Source organism: Mustela nigripes, chromosome 6 (genome assembly GCF_022355385.1).
Source record: "Mustela nigripes isolate SB6536 chromosome 6, MUSNIG.SB6536, whole genome shotgun sequence".
In the NCBI taxonomy this organism is placed as follows: Eukaryota; Metazoa; Chordata; class Mammalia; order Carnivora; family Mustelidae; genus Mustela; species Mustela nigripes.
Genome location: NC_081562.1, coordinates 104904202 through 104925020, shown reverse-complemented (window position 1 = coordinate 104925020; position 20819 = coordinate 104904202). Strand labels below are relative to the sequence as shown.

The 20819-nt window shown below is 45.4% G+C and overlaps 1 protein-coding gene across 1 annotated transcript in view; it reads left to right on the top strand.

The window, feature by feature from the left end:
• The first annotated feature begins 3027 nt into the window (after positions 1-3027).
• Positions 3028-20819, top strand: part of NINJ2 (ninjurin 2) — a 77570-nt gene continuing 59778 nt past the window's right edge. The window contains exon 1 of the mRNA XM_059404964.1: positions 3028-3116. Within this exon, the coding sequence (XP_059260947.1) occupies positions 3084-3116 (33 nt within the window). The 5' untranslated portion in view covers positions 3028-3083. The remainder of the gene's footprint in view (positions 3117-20819) is intronic.

Genomic DNA, 20819 nt, shown 5'->3' with positions numbered 1-20819 from the left:
TTCCACGCTTGTGTCTCACAAGGGCACATATTTTGTCATTTTATATCCCCATGGTTAGTGTTTAACATATTACCCTCACAGTAGTGGCTCAGCTGTGACCTCTCAAGTGGGAATCAGGTTTAAAAGACACGGTCTGGAAGACTGGACATGGCTGTGGTAATTAGACCTCCAGATTCTCCTTCCATTTATATTCTAGAACAGAAGTCAGCAGACTATGACCTGTGGGGCCAAATCTGGCCCACTATCTGTTTTTGTAGATAAAGTTTTATTGGAACACAGCCATACTCATTTGTTTATATACTGTCTATGGCTGCTTTCGTGCTACAATAGCAGAGCTGAGTAGTTGCAACAGAAACCATTTGGCCTCCAAGGCTAAAAAATATTTGCTCTCTGGCCCTTATACAGTTAAGTTTGCTGACCCTTGGTCCAGAGTCACAGTAGATAAACCACTTTCCAAACCCAAATTTACTTCCAAATGATGCTTACGAGGTTAGGAAAGGTACAAATCTGGAAAGGTCTCACCAAACCAAAACCAAGCTATTTCCTTTTGAAATCAATAGGAAATTGGGGGTAGGAAAGAATATGTTCAGATGATTTTCTGTTTGGCATTTTCTTGTTCTGATTTCCTCTCTATTTAGCCAGATGCACCCATATTATCTAAAGAATGATTGGGATCGTTGCAACGGGAATGTTGATATTTTGCTTCTGACACCCAAAATGAGATTTTCCCAGCAAGATGATATTTTGGTTGTGTTTTGTCAAGAATGAGAATTTCGTCAGGTTTTGCTGAGAATGGGGATTTTCTAAATTTCTTTATCTCCTCTTAGAATTATTTTAATAGAGCTCCATACAAGGCATGTCCCAACCAAACAGGAAGAGAAGGAACACAAAATCCGCCTTTTCTGATTCTAGATTATAGGAATCGTGGGAAGAACTAAAGTAGAGAAAGAGAAAGCAGGTATTCAGACATGTGTCTCCATCTGTCTGCTCTGAGCCAAAATCATGGATAAGAGCATAGGCTCTGAATCCTAATTGCCTGGGTTCGAACCTCGGTTCAACCTCAGGCAACTTCACCTCTTCATGCTTCTGTTTCCTTATCTGTAAAACAAGTGTAGTAATATTAGCTACCTTGCAGAACTGTTATGGGAACTAAGTAAGTTGAGTGTGTGTTAAAGCGCTTAGAATAGCACTTATCCCCTAGTGTTGTTTTGGGGGATGGGAGAGATGCTTATTACCCATATATCTTTGAAGGAATGCTGAGAAGAGAGTTGGCTCCATCTGTCACTCCTGCTTTGGAGTCCAGAAAGAGATCACCTTAAAGTCTGCCCTTGCACTAGTTGGAGCCGCCACATCAAAACAAATTCTCTACCAGAAATGGGGCTGAGCTTGTCTCTCCCCAGTATCTGTCCATATCTCTCAGTTCCCATGTAGCCAAGTGTCTGGTGGGAGAGTTTAGAATGGATCGTCTTAGAGGGGTTGGGCCACTGAGCTGGTACCACTGGGACAGGAGCACATGTGAGCCTTAGCAGGTCTTTGGATGATCACATCACCACGGAGAGCTGAGACGGGGCAAAGTCAACAAGGGAGCCCACGGGGTCCGGAAGAGCAGAGAGAGAATGGACCATGAGTTATCAGGCCACAGACAGCAGCAGGAGGCCCAGGAACAGACCCAGGACCAGGCTCAGTCTCTCCCCAGCAGTCCCCAACTCAGGGGGCAACACAGAGCCCACCCAGCAGCTCCAGAGGAGAAATTAGCAGAGGCTCCAAGGTACCTCGAAGAGCCATCACCCCTCCACCTCCAAGTATATATAAATCATACCCCTTCCCCTGTGCACCCTAGATGCCATCTTTGGGGGAGAGGATTGGAAATTGGAAAGGTGATGCATTCTCTCTAAACTGGACTGTTTACTGTTTAAATTAAATCCAACTGTGTTTATTAGACTAGACTGAAATGTGATCCTCATCCCATTGAGCGACCCTCCCACTCACCACATGTCTAGGGTGGTGGGGACATTACATCATTTAATAGAAACAAACAAATGCCCCCCCCCCAAACACACCCTGGGCAGCACGTTTAAGTGTGGTGAGAGTAAATTTGTGACTGTTACTCTCCTCGTTTCCTTAAACTCTGAATTGGATGATTCCCATTTAACATTGTCCCTGTCCTGTGTGCTCGCAGACATACCCACACCCACATGTCCACAAGCTAGTGTCTAAAACTAGGTTCAGGGACCAGCCAGAGAGTTTTAGGCTCTAAGGTAAACAAGAGAAAGAAAAGCTTCCCCAAAAAAAGACTCACTCCTGGTAACTTTATTTTAAAAAATAGAGAAAAATGCAACCACTTGCCTAAACAGAATTTGAAGGTCTAACTTTCTCCTGCTCTCTTCCTGCCCGATGAAGGGAGAAAACGAGGATGTCAGATAACCTGTCAATCAAAGTTTATTGCTTACTCACTTTGTAGCACAAGGCTTATGTTTCGGAGCCTAATAAGTAAACTACAATCTTTTCTTTTTAACTTCTAGGGACAAGGGGACCAAGAGGAAGAGGTCACTAAGCCTCAATCTTGAGAATATGCTGGAGTCCACCCAACCCTGTGGACTGGGGACCTTACTCAGTTCCACCAATGCGAAGTCAGACAGCATCCTCAGGCTGTTTTTCAATTTCCTTGATAAATCCACAGGGTTTCTATGCCAGCAAGTAGAGCTACTAACTCAATGCAGACTGAGTGAGCTCCGTCAGCCCCTCTGGGGCTGGGGGGGTATTGGCGCCACTCAAGAAAATGATGCTGTCACTACCAACTCAAAAGGCTACCTATCAGTGTGCTCCCGCCAGCCCCTGGAGTGCACACGCATGTGCGCACACACACACATGCCAAGGGTATGCATGTGTACACTTCCTGCAGGGGCTGAGGTCAGGACAGGCTTCCCACAGCACATGGATGAATAGCAGGTCTGTCTTGCCAGCTGTGTGCTCTCTCCCACCCAAAGAAAGCAGGAGAGACTCAGACAGCAGAGCCTGGAGTAGCCCACGCAGTCGGTTAGCAGCAGCAGTGCGTGTGAAAGCCGGCGCTTGAAGGCAGCAAGATGGAATCAGAAACAGAAATCATCGACCTCCAAGTAAGTTCTCTCTGGGAGAGAGCATGAGAGGGTGGAGATGGGGAGCAGAGTGAACATCGAGGGAAGGAAGGATTGATATCTTGGTCATTTGATATTCTTCCCCTCAGCTCCCCCTCTCTTTCTTACTCACCCGCTTCTTCAAATGTCCCCTAAGCTTTGTCTCTTTACTCTCTTTCCATTTCCCTCTCTGGTTCTTTGCTTGTTTAGAAATACGCGAGAAAGGGATTGTTTAAATCCCTCTTGGCCTCTGCTTCCTCTTGTCAGTCAAAGAGCTAATTAGATGCATGTTACCAGAAGATGATTTCAAGTTCAGCATAGCTCTTTCCTCCAAACCCCAGGACAGTAGAGACTTATTTGAGAGCTGTCGGGTGGTTCTCTAGAGACATGAAGAGATAGGAGTTTCAAAGTTAAGAAGAGAGGCAGCTGGCCAACTTTGCATTTTACAGGTTGGAAAAAGCCAGAACCACTCCTTGGCTCTCTCCACAAAGCTCTCCTGTGTAGGGCAGAGTGTCTCATTTGGCCGGGGGTGGGGGGAAAAGAGGAAGTCAGTGTCATGTGTTAGGAGGAGGCAGAGATGTATGTCCTTGTCTACCTGGGACAGGCTTGGAGGGCATCTGAGGTTACAATCTATCATTGTAGGGGAAGGGGTTGGATTGTTCTGGTGAGAGGAGAGCCAGGACCCTGGAACCAGCATTCCCTGTCTGTCTAGTGGATGAAGTCAACCTTCTGTAGGGATCACAGAGATTGTATGGCAAAGTTTCATAGAGTTGGACGGTTACGGAGTGGAGAAGGGCTTCTGAGACCAAGGATTTTTGATCATGACATCTGTCCTTCAGGCAAAAGCTTCAACAACACCCTGGTGTGTGTTTCAGATGAAAAAGGAGTGCGTGGGGCGTCTGGGTGGTTCAGTCGGTTAGGTGTCTGCCTTCAGCTTGGGTCATGATTTCAGGGTCCTGGGAGCGAGCCCCACATCTGGGCTCAGTGGGAAGCCTGCTTCTTCCTCTCCCACTTCCCCTGCTTGTGTTCCCTCTCTCACTCTCTCTCTCTGTCTGTGTCAAATAAATAAACAAAATCTTGGAAAAAAAGAAAAGAAGAAATGAAAAGAAAGAAAATAGAAAAGGAGTGTGTGTTGGGCAGGGTGTTGCAGGCCTGGCATTAGTCGAACCTCCACCCCCAGCCCCATCACCCCTGGTACACAGCCAGGGAAATCCTAGGATCAGCAGAAGTCCTGTTTCAAAGCTATTGGTCCAGTACAACCACAACACAGGTCCATTTTCCTTGATGGTCACACAGTCCCAAATGTGGTCCCGACTCAGGGTTTGCTGTCTTTCTGTCTTTCTGGTCTTTCAGGTCTGCTGTCTTCTGTCTTTCTCCTTCTAGTACATTCAGATCTCAGCTCAGATGTTTCTGCCTCAGGGAGACCTTCCCTTTACTCTCTGCAGAGGAACCCTCTTTCCAATTTGTCTTTATCATTTGTTCCATTTCTTCCATAGCACTGCTCACTATTTGAAGTTACAGTGTTTGATTACTTATCCAATCTAAGCAATCTCAGAACAGAAATGCCATTGGAAGAGGATCTCCTCTGGTTTTTTCCCATTGCTGTAGCCCTAGTGCCCAGGGCAATGCCTGGTACACCGTAGTTGCTCAGAAAATACGTGTATGTGGTTAACTTAAGGAAACCATAAGTTAGAGGGGATGAATAATAGGCAGAAGGTGACTCAGACCCTGACAGAGTCAGGCCTCAACCCAGGTCTTCTGATGCTAGGGTATATTTTGTTTTTAAGATTTTATTTATTTATTTATTTGAGACCAAAAGAGAAAGCAGGGTGAGGGAGGTTGAGGGAGAGGGAGAAGCAGGCTCCCCACTGAGTGGGGAGCCTGATGCCAGGCTCACTTTACAATCCCAAGATCATGACCTGAGCCAAAGACAGACACTTAACCAACTGAACCACCCAGGTGCCCCCCTCGATGTATTTTCTTTTTACTTCCTCTAGTTCTTGTCTCCGTTGGATCCTTAGTAGCTAAAGAAGCAGTATTGTTCATTTTCAGTCTCTGAAGAACAAGTTTTTTTATGCACTGATGAATTAAACAATCCTGAGTTATGGGCTAAGGACTCTACATTTGAAAGAATGGTTCAGAAAGAAAGAGGTAGGTAGAACTAAGGAGGAGAACATTACTGGCCAGGCCTTGATAAATGTCTTCATTTCTACCCGGTAACTGAAGTGTTAGGGTGCCCTTCTCTTCTTTATTAGAGTTATTCTCTCTTCTCCAATTATACTCTTTTATTCTAATATCTTGTTCACACCTGCCTTTGGTCATTTCTTTTTTTTGTTGGTCAGAAGATCATCCATGAGTTTCTGCATTTTCCTGACCAGCTCTCTGGAACTGATTAGGTCTTGGACCCTTCTCAGGAACAGTCATTGCTGTTCTGGGAAGAAGGCAAGTTTGGATTAAGGAGAGGCAGAAACACCTGTTCCCTAGTAGTATGATTTTACCCTCTCCTCACATGGCAGCTACCATAGGAAATCCAGAGGAAAGACATATATAAAGTCCCTAGAATATTATATACATAGTAAATATTAGTTCCTCTGTTTCTGAGGTTTTCCAGGGATGGTAAAGATACATGGACTGTAGCTAAGCCATTTCATCTACTGACCGGTATTTACTAATCAATGACCCTCTATTTCCCTCTGTGCTTGCTAGGTCTGGAAAAGTGTTCTTATTTTATGAGCCATTACGGTGGGATGAATTCTACATGAGCTAAATAGTATTACTCTGGTTTAAAGCCCCAAGACTAATTCTTAAACTTGCAAATGTATTATTTACCCCCAAGAAAAACAGCTAGAAAGTATGTGAATGATTTACTGTTTTCCACTCTAAACACCTCAAAACTCAAGTTCAAATAATGATGGCAGAGTATTTAAATTGGAGCAACTCTCTTTACCATATAAATATTCCTTATAATCCTGATCTTGAAGACATCATTTATATTATGTATATAGATTGATTCCTATTCCTCACTACCCCATTACCAAACCAAACCAAACCAAAGGGAGAACAAATATTTATTGAGCTTCAGCACTGTAAGAAGCACCAAATAAACCATGGTACCTAACCTTAGAAAGCTTATGATTAAGTGGAAGAAATATACACAACTATAATATAGAGAAACTGTTCAAATAAAACAGTATTTTCCAAAAATGGGGTATAATACCACCAATGGGTAGTAAAGGAACTACCACTGGCTGATAATTTTTTATTGGAATGGCCATCTTTATAGTTATAGTGGGTGTTACAAAAAAGGGAACGGATCCATCAAACTTAATGATTTCAAAATTTTTATTGCTAACATGAAGCTAAAGTATTTTGGAGGAGGTGTTTCCAAATGGAAATTCCAGAAAACAGTTTGATGGTGTATATCAAGACACTTAAAGATGACCCAGAATGGGGTGCCTGGCTGGCTCAGTTGGTAGAGCATGTGGCTCTTGATCTTGGGGTTGTGAGTTCGAGCCCCAAGTTGGGTGTAGAGATTACTTTAAAAAATGAAATCTTTAAAAAAGAAAAATGACCCAGTAATTCCACTTCTAGAATAGTCAGACATGTGTTCAGATATGTAAGGATGTTCACTGAAATATTGCTTATAATAAAAAGGAGTATCCAACAATGAGGGGATGATTAAATACATTTTGGTACATCTGTAAGTTGATATCATGAAACAATTTTTTCCAGTGTTTGGGAATTATATTTAAAAGAGTACCAAAATGCTAATCATATGTAAATCAAAAAAGTAGGTTACAGAAGTATATAAACATTTTATCCCAATTCCTTTAAAAATCATATAGAGTAAATATGTGCACAAAAACTATTCACAAGAAATACAACAAAATGTTAATACTGGTTATTTAGGGGTTATGAATGACTTACTTTCTACCTTTACTTTACTTTTATTTTTACTTTTTATTTCCTTTGCACATTTTCACCAATGCATATATTTAGAATAGGAAAAAAAAACCCTGTAGTTTAAAAAAGAAAATTAGAGAAGCAGATGTGCCTATATGCAAATCCGTGAATATGAGCATATATATACACACATATATATTTATTCCCAACTCTGATTACCATAGAAAATAAACAGCTGACTAGTCTTCTATGTAAGTAGGCATCTCCTTGTATGTAAGTGGCCAGCCCTCATTTTAAAAGTTTCATATAGTATCTCCACTCTTGTGTTTTATGTCTCAGTATGCTTCAAGAACAGACTTTAGGAATCTGAAATCCCAGGACAAACCTGCAGACCACTGAGTTTCTACGCAGTCCCTTCAGAGGGACACAAAGAGGAGGGGGTGAAGTGGTTGTATCCTGATTTAATTAGATCTTATACTTAACAACTGCAGTAACTTGTCCTTCCATCATTTAAAGAAAAATACAAAATCATTTGTCTTAAGTAGAGAGACAGATACAAAGATGATAGCTAGCTAGCTAGACAGATGACAGAAGGATTTGGGATGACTTTTTGGAAGAGGCAGTCATTGCTTAGACTGGGAAGGATGAGTAGGACTTTGACCAGTAGAAGATATTTCAGTGGTGAGAACAGTGACAACGAGGCCTGCAAGCAGAGCATCACAGGGTGTATTGGGGGAAGGATGAGTAGTCCCATTTGTCTAGGCTCTAAGGTGGATGGAGGGAAAACAGTGGCATTATGATTATGAAGGTAGGTTGGAACCAGATCATGATGGACAGTGAAGGCCACGTTACTCTCCTCGAGGATGAGCTGACCGGTCACTGATGTTCTTTGCTCTGCAGAAGCACGAGCTCCCAGGTGGAGGTCCTAGAAAGGGGTGGGCAAGGAAAAGGAATGAGGCTATGCCTCCCAAGACCTAAGGTCCCTCCCAGAATTGACCTTCTTTCTATATGGGACTCAGAGGGGCCATTAGTCTGGTAGACCGAAGGTCTTATTTTATTGGAGAGAAAATAGTCCAGAGTTGTGATGTTTAACTAGGTCTTAGAATCCTCACATATTATCTGCCCAAAGTCAGCCATGACACTGGGAAGAGTATCCAATGGACAACAAAATGCTCAATATATACTATATTTGTTGACTAATTCATAATTCAATTTGCCATGCACAATGAGAGGCTCTACCAAATACATGATGAAATCTAATCCTCTAATCTAGTCATCCAGTGGTCATTACTCCACCTTTACTGGAAGAAGAAATGAAGCTCAGAAAGGTCAAGTACAAGATCTCAGAGCAAGAAAGTGGCAGGGCAAGAGATCAAACCTGGTTTTTCCATTTGCTATACTCTAGCTATACTCTATACTCTAGCTAAGTGGTTTTCTTTTCTTTTCTTTTTTAATTTTTGAATCTTTATTTTTTTTTAAATTCAATTAGACGACATATAGTATATCATTAGTTTCAGATGTAGTGTTCAGTAATTCATAAGTTGCGTAAAATGCCCAGTGCTCATCCCATGCCATCCTTAACACCCATCACCCTCCCTGGTTTTCAAATGTTGCTGGAGCAGCAGTATACCATCACTTGGGAACTGGTTAGAAATGCAAATTCTCAGTTCCTCCTCCAGACCTACTAGATCAGAAACCCTGGGGACGGGGGGCGTTTGCGCAGGACCTACAGCAAGGCAGGGACCAGGATCAGGCAGGGTTGCTGGCAAAGCAAGAGGCTCAGGCTGGATGGGATGCCAGGTGAGAGGAGCTACCTGTCACCATCTGAGAGCACAAAGGATCTAAGTTTCTTGTAATATGGGGCCACCGCCACCCTGTCATGGCTACGACTTGCCTGCCACATACCTGTGGGGATTTCTACGCCCTCTGATGAGAGGTGGTGTGGGCGGGATCCAGCCTGGGGAAGAGTATGTTAGACCAGCCTCGGGAAAGGAAGCATAAGGAAGGGCCCAGGTGAAGATGAAGTCCTCACCCAGCCCTGCCTCACATGGAGGAAGAAGAGCAGCTGTGGGCAAGGATGGAACTTCCCCCAAGGCACAGGGGTGGAGCAAAGAGAGCTCAGGAATACAGGGCCTTGGGGATCGGAGGAAGCAGGGCAAGGGGGCAGCAGCCAGGTGGGAGCAAGTTGCATCCTGCAATCCAGAGTGTCTGGGCAAAAAGGCTCATCCGATTCCTAAAGCGGTGAGTCTCAAGAGTTGGCAGTCCACCAGGCTCTGAGCCGAGGCATGGGAAAACGCTGGGCCTCTGCAGAGGTGAACTCTGTTTCCAAAGCCCTATTCAGGGAACTGGGACTGTTTAGTCCCAGGTGCAAGAATCTGGCCTTGGTCTTTGCGTGTGTGAGCCAACCCAGTCTCCCATGCACCAAGGCCAGCGACCCATCTTCTGCCTGGGTACCCATTTTCAGCACTCATCTGTAGACAGCTGGGCTGGTGTCACTAGCTGACCACGGCCTCCTCTCCCACCAGGCTTCGGAGGCAGTTTCCTAGAAATGTGACCGCCCCTAGAAAGTGACCGCCAGGCATTAGGATTCAAACAGGGCTCGCCCCAAGGGAGAGCAGGGCAGGGCAGGGCAGGGCTGGCAGTGCGGGACCATTAGTGCCTCACCCTGCCCTGTCTCTGTCTCCCGGTTTTCACTGCTGTCTCTGTCATTTAGCACTCATCGCGTGCCTCGTGGCAAGCTGCCTTCGATGGGGTTTGGGTTGGGAGTGGGGAAGCTGCTCTTCTGCGAGGCCCGGGACTTGTTCTGGTTGCCACAGCAGAATCTCTGGAAACCAGACCCTGGGCTGCTCCCAGCAATCGCTGCAAAGCCAGTGCCCTCCCAGCCCCATGGAACCTCTAAGCTGCAAGTCTCCGTGCTTTCAACGCCTCAGGGAGCAGGAATTGGACAGGAGCTCCAAATCCTCTCTCCAAGCGGAGATCTCTCCTCTCCATATAAATGGAAAACAGAGACTGGTGGTTGTGGGAGGACCTGAAGAGGAGGCAGGGTGGGACGGAAGGGAACGAAGGAAGACCCCAGCCTCGGTTCCTGCCTAAAGAAAACCCAACCAGGTCTCAGAATAATGGCATGCATGTGGTAACAGCTGCTTGGATTCCGGGAGGAATGTATTATGCCCAATAAGGGGTCTGAGGCTCAGAGAAGTTAAATCATTTACACAAAGTCACACAGCTAGCAAGGAGATGCAGTTTCCAGTTCCTGCTCACTGTGGTTTCCAGTGGCATCCCGGACCCCAAGAGTTCAGTATGCCCTATGGGATCCCCATAGTAGTGGCCAGCAGGGAACTGCCACTGAGACTGTGAGATGGAGAGACAGAGAGAAGCAGAGAGACAGAAATACAGAGAGGAGGCCTGTTATTTTGTCTTCCATTCTCCACGTGATGTGCAGTACTTTTCCTCCTTCCCATTAGAAGTCGGCCTCCTCCCCTACCATCTGATGTGACCTACTTATCTACTCCCTTTAAAGGGAGGTACTCTGGAAAGCATACCAGTCTAGGGCGGTTCTGTCTGCTTCTCAAAGAGACAAGCTGTCTCTTTAATAAGGGAAATCCAGAAGCTGTAAAATCGGGGGTGGGGGCAAGGTAGTGGGGAGGTTAGGGAAGGTTGGGGAGGAAGGGCAATGGCGGAACTGAGGAGAGCACGCAGTGGTGTGGCATTGGCCATCACGACGAATTCACGCCGTGACTAAGGGAAACAGGTTCTGGACCAGTCAAAGACTGGGATAAGACTGCAGATGCTGACGGCTGGAGAGAGTACACATGCAGAAGTAAACATAAAACAAAATTCCAGCTTTTGCAGGTCTCCAACTTTCTGCCCCAAGTTCATTGAGCTATCTAATCTCCGAGCCTGTTTCCTTATCTGCAAAGTGGGAATAATAATTTCTACTGCAGAAAATGGATGAAAAGATGAAATTAGTGACCCTAGCCTCAGTTCCCGCCTAAAGAAAACTTAACCAGGTCTCAGAATAATGGCACGTATGTGGTAACAGCTGCTTGGATTCCAGGAGGTATGTATTATGCCCAATAAGGGGTCTGAGGCTCAGAGAAGTTAAATCACTTACACAAAGTCACACAGCTAGCAAGGAGCAGAGCGGAAGTTCACACTTGTGGCTGTCTAATTCAAGGGTGGACTCTTAAACACACCTCCCCTAGACTGTAGTGCCCAGCCTTAATGAGAAAGGATTTGACAAAACTCTTGTCCCCAGATCTTAAGCAAATCTGGAATGCTGAGTCAGATAGGGGCTGGAGGAATCAAACAATAATTGGGTTGTATAAAGCTATCATTTTCCGCTAATCTTGGCACCGAGGAGAGATTGTTTTGCAGCCTGAAAGTCTATAAACGTCTATCTGTCTCCTGCCACTGGCCCTCCAGTCTGGCCTCCCTCCAATCCATTCTCTTCACTGAAGCCACAGGGAACATTTTCCTGCTTCTATCAGTGGTTCCCAGCTGCCCTCAGGATTACATCCAAACTCAGTGTGGCCAGGGCCTATCTTGTCCTTAGTAGGCCCTAGGCTTGGGAGGCCCTGCTCCATTTTTTATCAGACGTATTAAAAATACACCCCTGTTGTTCACTAAATATGAATTTTTTAATATAAAGATTTTGAAAGGATTTTTAATGATTTGAATGTTGAAATGACTCACTTAAATGTTCAGTTTTCACATACAGGTGCCAAGACTTTTTTTTCAGATCTCAGATATTTGGGGTGTTTGGAAAGCTCATGAATACTATACACATGGTGCCTAAGAGGTGAAGCAGTCCTTTGCTGCAGCCCCTGGCCCCTTTCCCCGCATGCCAGACTTCTGTAAATACTATTTCCTTGGCTTAGGATTGTCTTTCTACTTCCACAACTGTACCTGCTCATACCATTCCCCCTTTCCTCATTGCCTTGCAGTTTATTTACTTGACCTTAGTTCATACGGGTTTAAACTCTCAGTTGCCTTGTGTATAAAACAGTAATAGTGATGCCTACTTCATAATGACTTTAAGAGGATAAAATCAATTAACACACAAAGCCTTGCTCTACAAAGTATGATTCATGCAATCACAGGGGAGCTGGTTACCAATCACAGAATCTCAGCACCATCACTCCCCCCCACACACACCATGTACTAATCAGAATCCTCCAGGTAACAAGATCCCCAGGTAACTGGAATGCATATTTAAGTTTGGGTAGCAAGGGACTACAGCACTTAGAACAATGCCAGCTTCGTAATAAACAATACATGCTAGCCATTGTTATTATTGTTATTGTTGAGCTTCTTAAAGGTCAGTTTTTTATAGTTGTCTCCAGTTTCCCTTTCGACCCTACTTCTAACCTCCAAACTCTAGTTCAGTGCTCTTCAAATGGAGCCCCTGCTCCAGCCTTGTGTCCTGGGAGCTGGACCATGCCTGGCATTTCAGCCAAATGCTGAGGTTTTAGTCAAGATCTCTTTCTTACACTCAGGTGGCTTCCCTCCATCTACAGAGGGAGATAGCTAAGGAAATTGCAACAGGCTGTGTCATAAGGACTACCAAAAAAAGGCATAGAGGGGTGCTGTCAGGGGCAGCTGACCTAGGCTTGTTGGGGGGCGGGGCAAGGAAGGTGCTCTCCACTCTTAAGACCTGAAAGGGGAGTTGGCTGGTGCTCTCTTCAGTGGATTGGCTGCTCCTACAATGTAAAAAGGGCCTGGAAAGGCCCATAACTTGAGGGAATATCTGCAGCCCTTGCTGTTTGCTCCCCCAAGCAAACAGGGAAACCCATGGGGGTTTGAGTCTAGACACTACTTGGCGCCCTGGTATGAAGCCCAATCACTTAGAAAAAACTAACTACAGCTTCCACTTGCAAACTTGACCTTCAGTAGTTGTACAATTCTTTCTCTCTCAGAAACTTGGTTTTCCCCGTTCCAGAACTAGGATAATGGTACCCCCCCTACACAGCGGGGGAAAGATTGTGAGGATTAGGAGAGAGAACAAAAGTCAAGTTGCAGGCACACAGTAGGGGCGGGATCAAGTGTCCCTTCCCGGCGATCTGAGTGGTGGCCCAGCGGCTTTACTCAGGCTCGAGCTTCTGAAACCGTAAACACCTCCTAGTACTTGCAAATACCACCCTTCCCTCTGCTCCTCCAGCTGGGGCCGGAGACTGAGGTCCGCTGCAGGCGGGCGTGTGGTCTCTGTTCAGTGTCCCAGCAGCTGGAGGAAACGGGGTCAGTTAGGGTCGCAGGTGGGCAGGTTTGGGAGGGAAGAAAAGGCGCAGTGTTTGGGGGCAGCCCTCGGTGGAAGCTCAGAAAGCTCCAGAACAGAGCCCGCACAGTGTGGTCACCGCGAGCCTCGGGCAGCCGGCCTGCCCGTAAGAGGTGCGCCCACTGGCAGAGGCTGCCCAGGCAATGTGACTATTCCTTTCATAAGGAGACACCGCGTCCGTGAAGGGACCCCGGAGAGCGCAGTTCCCCAACCCAGACTGGCAGCGGCGGGAGGTGGGGGGGAGGGAGCTGAAGAGGCCGCGCGGCCAGGTGTCCGCTGATTGGCCGCTGGGGAGGCTCGCGCCGCGCGGACCCCTCACAACCCCCAGCCTCCGGCGTGCAGATCGCAAGGCCGCAGGGTCGAAAGGGCGGGGCCGAGGGGCGGGGCGGGCTCGCGACCGCGACCGCAGGTCAGCTGACTCTCACCGCGCCCGCGGAGAAGGGGGAAGCCGGCTGAAAGGCTTGCTTCCCGCTCGGGTCCGGGGGCCTGCTGGGGTGGGGGTTGGCCTTGAGCTTTTGTTACGTGGCTGTCCCTCTTCCTTCCCCCGCAGAAGGCCGAGGGCCGACCTCACCCTCTGCTGAAGCAAAACAGGCCCCTGCCCACCCCGGCCTGGCCCAGCCTCTGGCTCGGATCCTGACAGTCCGGCGGCTTCGGGTCGGGGAAGGCCGAGGGCCCTCTTCCTGCTTCTCCCCCTCTTCGAGGCACTTGCTGATCTCGGTGGGTGGAGCTGGGTCTGGACTATTTCGGTTCCTTCTTCGCCTGGAGTCCTGGGTTTCTTGCTGAGTTTCCCCTAGGCTTCCCTTATGTTATTAATAATAGCTACCATTTTCTGAGCACTTTATATCAAGCAGGCACTTTACATATTCATTTTTATATTTCAGAGCAACTTTGTAGGTATCATTAACCCCATTTACAGATGAAAAAACTTAAGTTCAGATGAGTTAATCTGCTGAATGTCACAGCTATCAAGTAGTTCAGCGAGGATCCACTTCCCAGGCTGTGGAACTCCATCGCTGGTCACCGCCCCCCAACGCCCCCCACCCCGTCATGCTCCCCGGGCGAGGCCTTGCCAGGAGCGTGAAAAGACTAATGGTGGGCAGCTGAATTCTACCCTAAGGCCACATTGTCTTCCAGAACACTTTTGGGGGCCAGACTAGGAAATAACCTAGCTCTGGGGCAATATTAGAAAAGATTCCCCAAGAGCCTACTTCTTTAACATCGAGATCTAATCTAAGCTAGTGATCTGGAATTCTTTCCTGACTTCCGTGAGAGGCATCCTGGCTTAGGGCACATTCCTCCTCCCTTGCACATGCCTCTTCCTCTCCCCTTCATTCTGCCGAGAAAGAACAAGCCATTGCTTTTGTCCAAAGCATCTCCAACTGGAACTGACCTGTAAACTCAGCATAAACAGAACCAGTCTTGAAAGGTGAAAGTGAGGCACTAGGAGCAACTCTGTACAATCACCTTCAGTGCTCACAGTGCTTGAGAAGGACATCAATCTCCCAGGTCCTATCCTTCTTGTGCCCCCCAGAGCAGACCCATCTCATGTCCTCAGAACTACTCCCTGGCAGAGAGAGGGTAGGACTGTTTGAGAAGCAGCTTTGAAAGCCAGAGAACATTTACACATGGAAGACAAGGATTTTTGTTTTGATGAGAGATCAATAAGTCAAGGACTGTTATTTAGTATTTTAAGATAGTACAAGCCAATTGTCGAATAATTTTACCTGGTAAACACAATTCCTTAAGAGAGAAGCCTGAAACCCATCTGGAGGACCTATCTCTGAAGATCCCTAGACTCAGAACATGCAAATAATTTATGAAGATCACTTCTCTCCCCCATTTCCAAAACTACAGCCCTCCATTCCTCTGCTACTGAAAGTGGAAAGAATGTGTAGCAGTGGAGCCAAGGGGGCGCGGGGGTATGATTTTTTTTTTTAATGTGAATAAACACAATAAAAACAGGTCATTTAAAAATAAGGAATACCATTAAAAAGGGAGGATGAGTTACTGACTGTAGTTGAGCACAGAAGGTTCTGGAGCCATGAAAAGGGAAGTCTGAGCAGCCAGCAGGGCTGTTTCTCTAGGGTGTATTGTGCTAGAAGAAACCCACTTTAACTTTTCTCAGGTCAGAAGCCCTGCTATCCATCCTTTCATAAAGCTTCAGTTTCCACATTTGGAAAATAAGGACTTTGGCTGTGAGGGTTCTTAAGCTGCCCCCAACTCTGGAAACTTCTGATTCTGCAACACCCAGATATTTTCATTAAATGATGCTCAACTCCTCCATCTCAATAACATGTTAATCATCTGACTAACTGCTCAGCTTTCCGGCTCTATGAGATCATCACTGCCAGTTCCAAGTGCATTTGGCTGCCAGAGAGCAAACATTCCATGTGTGAACTGGGGATACATATTGCTGTAATAATAGCTGGCAAATTTGAAGCATGCTGATTTAATCTGAAACAGCACTAAGCTTCAACACACAATTGGGGACCTGGGCCTGGAGCAAAGCCTCCTAATTTGCTTTTAGGTAACATCCGTCAGAATGCCTCAGGACTTTGAGAAGGTAAAACTTGCCTACCCATGATCCTCAAAAAAGTTACCCGGTCCACGCCCCACCTTCCATCAGGTAAGATTCATTACACCTGGACCAACATCAGCCTTGCCTATGAGGCTGGGGTCCCACGTGTTGTGTTCCACAGTTTGGACTACCACCGTCCTTAGGAGGCATTTGCTGAGGAAATCTATGTATATCGCATGACTAAATACAGACATGGCAAATGGTCATGATCTCTCAGTAACAGTCCATACATAGTTTCCAGAAGGCATCAGTAGCTCCTTATAGGTACCTTGAAATTTCAAATCCATAGATGAGGCCATAGGTTAAGGTGGGGAACGGGATTTTTTTTCTTTCCAGTTAATTCTCACACAGTGATCTGTATGTCGTCGTTGAGGCATACCAAAGATGTAGAAACACAGAGAAGGTAGGAGAGGGGTGGGGAAAGGGGCCATTAACTGGATACCTTTAGCATAGGGGTTAAGAATAAAGGCTCTGGAGCTGGACTGCTTGGGTTTGAATCCTGGGTCTTCTACTTCTTTGGGGTGCTGTCTAACCTAAGGCAAATTCCTTAAACTCTCTGTCCCTCAGGTTCTTACAGGACTATTAATTCACATAGAACACAAAGAACAATGTCTGCTCCATGCCAATGCTACATAAATGTGACATTATTGCAGCAAGTCCCATGTTTTGTTTGGGTTTTAAAAGCTTTTTATTTTTTATTTATTTTTTATTTTTTTAAGATTATTTATTTATTTATCAGAGAGAGAGAGGAGCGAGAGTGAGCACAGGCAGACAGAGTGGCAGGTAGAGGCAGAGGGAGAAGCAGGCTCCCTGCCAAGCAAGGAGCCCGATGTGGGACTCGATCCCAGGACGCTGGGATCATGACCCAGGCTGAAGGCAGCTGCTTAACCAACTGAGCCACCCAGGCATCCCTGTTTGGGTTTTTTAAAGATTTTATTTGTTTATTTGAGAGAGAGGGAGAGGGAGAAGTGGACTCCCTGCTGAGCAGAGAGCCCAACGTGGGGCTTGATCATAGAACTCTGGAATCATGACCTGAACTGAAGGCAGACACTTAACCAACTGAGCCACCCAAGCACCTGCAGCAGTCCCATGTTAACTGCCTTATTACTCAACATTAACACGAGTTCTTTTTGAAAAGGAGATTACCGAATTCTGCTCCACTAATTATAACAATGTTTGTGACCAGAGGAATATACAAGGAAGGAAATAAACAGATAAGTGGACCAAGCCCTTGTTTCCTTACTAGTCCCTTCTGCATAAAGGGTTTCATACTGTACCTAATAGCTTCTTTTTTTGACACATTCATGTGAATTAGAAATCTCTCCATGTCGGAATATGGAGATTCGTCTCAGGACGGACATAGAATAGTTTATTTACACAGTCCTGTATATTTCTTGTGTATCTCATGTTTACTGTGTACGGTACAAGATGTGGGAGGAACCATAGGTGGTAAAGTAGCATAGAGCATAGTTTCTCCAAGAAGCTGGTGGGGAAACTGGGGACTTAGATGAAATAATCCCAGACCAGTACAAGAGGGTCTGTAATAAAATATTAAATGGAATTCAAACCCAAGTGTCAGTGCTTGCCACTTAATAGGAAATAACAATACATTGTATATAACAACAGAGCCTGGAGCCTGCCTCCTGGCAGCTTTGGCTGGGACAGAGAGGAAATTCACCCATTAGTTCTCAGTTCTTCCAGCCTCCTTGAAAAATGACTCAAGACAAGAAAGACAAGTCTACACTCCCTTAACAAGCCGCAACACAGCAGCGCACGGGTGTCTCAGCTGGAGCTGGAATGCGCCAGGCCTACGCATTCTCTTGCAACTCCTTGGGCCTGTGGGCAGCGCAAAGATTTGTTCTCACTTCCATTCTCAGGTAGAGAGAGGGTCACGTTGTTCTCCTTGATTCCCAAGTGGTGTAGATAAGCTCTTTAAGGCACAGCGACTCTGCTCAAGAAACCCAAATGAGAACTTTTTTTTTTTTTTTTTTTTTTAAGTAGGCTCCATGCCTGGTGTGGAACCCAGTGTGGGGCTTGAACTCATGACCCTGAGATCAAGACCTGAGCTGAGGAGTCAGACACTTAACTGACTGAGCTACGCAGGTGCCCCGAGAACTCCCTCTCTTGAGATCCTCAGTCCTTTTGTTTGGCTCTGCTTCCTTGGGAAGAATTCACAGGGCTGTGAGAGCAGTTGCCCTATGGGACCTAGTTAGGGACATTCTGTACTTAGGTATTCATCAGCTTTAGCCAAGGCTGTATTTCTTTTACCCCACCCCTAAGCACTAATCACTACCTAAACCAGTAACACCTGGTTGCCACAGAGAATTAGATTGTGTCAAAGCCCACAGTTGATGGGTAGGAGAAGAATCAATGAAACAAGATGGGATTGGGAGGGAGACAAACCATAAGTGACTCTTAATCTCACAAAACAAACTGAGGGTTCCTGGGGGGAGGGGGTTTGGGAGAAGGGGGTGGGATTGTGGACATTGGGGAGGGTATGTGCTTTGGTGAGTGCTGTGAAGTGTGTAAACCTGGTGATTCACAGACCTGTACCCCTGGGGATAAAAATGTATGTTTATAAAAAATAAAAAATTTAAAAAAAAAAAGAAAGAAAGAATAAATAAATAAATAAATAAACAAACAAACAAAAAGCCCACAGTTGATATTCTTTCTGCAAGGCCCTAGCCGGCATCATACTAAGACCTTGGTTGGGATAAACCTTTTCCCTCTATCCTTGACAACCTATACTTCCATGCTTGCCTTTCTGTCTATATTGATGGGAGAATCAATAGTCAATTAATAGAAAAATATCAGGCATTTACTATGTATTTAGCTCTGGACAAAGCATGGGATCGGGAAAACGCTGGCAAGGCGAGAGTTCAAAGAAAAGTGAGATGGGGTGCCTGGGTGGCTCAGTCCATTAAGAATACAACTCTTGAGGTGCCTGGCTGGCTCAGTGGGTTAGGGCCTCTGCCTTCGGCTCAGGTCATGATCCCAGGATCCTGGGATTGAGCCCCACATCGGGCTCTCTGCTCAGCAGGGAGCCTGCTTCCTCCTTTCTCTCTCTTTGCCTGCCTCTCTGCCTACTTGTGATCTCTGTCTGTCAAATAAATAAATAAAATCTTAAAAAAAAAAAAAAAGGATCCAACTCTTGATCTCAGCTCAGGACTTGATCTCAGGGTCATGAGTTCAAGCTGTGCATTGACCTCCACACCAGGTGTGGAACCTACTAGAAAAAAAAAGAAAAGAAAAGAAAAGTGAGGCATGGCCTGGTTTAGGGGGCTTAAAACCCTGAATGCCACACAGTAGTTTCTGAAACAGTGAAGGGTGATAGCACAGATGCTAAGTGCTATCGAATTTGGCAGGGAAAATGGGAGGGCAGAGAAGCAACCCTGGAAGTGAACAGAGGGCCCAGTATTACTGTTGTTGGGGCACCTAGGTGGCTCAGTTGGTTAAGCGTCTGCCTTCAGCTCAGGTCATGATCTCAGGGTCCTGAGATCGAGCCCCACAATGGGCTCCCACTCAGTGAGGAGTCTGCTTCTCCCTCTCCCTGCTACTCCCCTTGCTTGTGCTCTCTCTCTGTCAAATAAATAAATAAAATCTTAAAAAAAAAAGGAAAAAAGAGTCACTGTTGTCAGGGGCATCTAGTCTCACCTCCCAAAGACTCCTGCCAGCTTCTTCTGGCAAACCTGGGGGGTCAGTTCAGTAATGCAAGATGACCTGATGAGAAACAGATCAACATTTTGCTCATGGATTCACAGAAAGTCAATGTTTCCCTGATCATTTTGGAAGCAACAGGACTAGACTATGTTTTTCGTATAATATTTTATTTTCCAATAAAGAAAAGTAGAAAAACTAGAACAAGGAATATTTGGAAACTTCCTCTACATTCATCAATTTTGCTGTATATTTACTTGATCTCTTTCTACAGAGGCACCCTCCTCCCCACTAGAAAGGAAGTTGTAGACATCATCCCTAAAGCCGTCAGCATATATCTTCCAAGAAGTGTATTCTCCCACCTAATGTAATTAGAATGTAATTATCACTCAGGAGAAATTCCACATTCGTGTACCATTTATATTCACTTTTCCCAATTGCCACACAACAATACCCTCTAGAGCTCTTATACAATCAAGGATTAGTCATTGCATTGGCAACAGCACTCTACTCCCTTTTTTTGTCCTCTCATCTTGACATTTTTAAAGAGTGCAGCTGAGTCGTTTTGTAGAATGACCTACATTTTTTTTCTTTTCAAATTTTTAATTTAAACTCTAATTAGTTAACATACCATGCAATATTGGTTTCGGGAGCAGAATTCAGTGATTCATCACTTACATGTAACATACAGTGCTCCTCACGATAAATGCCTCCTTAGCACCCATCACTCATCTAGCCTGTCCCCCATCCACCTCGCTCCATCAACCCTCAGTTTGTTCTCTGTCATTAAGAGTCTCTAATGCTTTGTTTCCCTCTCTTTTTTCTTCCCCCACTTTCCCATATGTTCATCTGTTTTGTTTCTTAAATTCCACATATAAGTGAAATCCTGGGTATTTGTCTTTCTCTGACTGACCTATTTCACTTAGCCGAATACCCTCTAGCTCCATCAAGGCGTTGCAAATGGCAAGATATCATTCATTTTGATGGCAGAGTAATATTCCATTGTATAGATATACCACATCTTCTTTATCCATTCATCAGTTGATGGACATTTGGGCTTTTTCCGTCATTTGGCTGTTGTTCATAAAATTGCTATAAACATCAGGGTGTATGTACCCCTTTGAGTCTGTATTTTTGTATCTTTGTATCTTTGTATCTTTTTGTATCTTTTGTATCTTTGATTAAATACCTAGTAATGCAATTACTGGGTCATAGGGTAGCTCTATTTTTAACTTTTTGAGGAAACTCCATACTGTTTTCCAGAGTGACTGCTTCAGTTTGCATTCCCACCAAC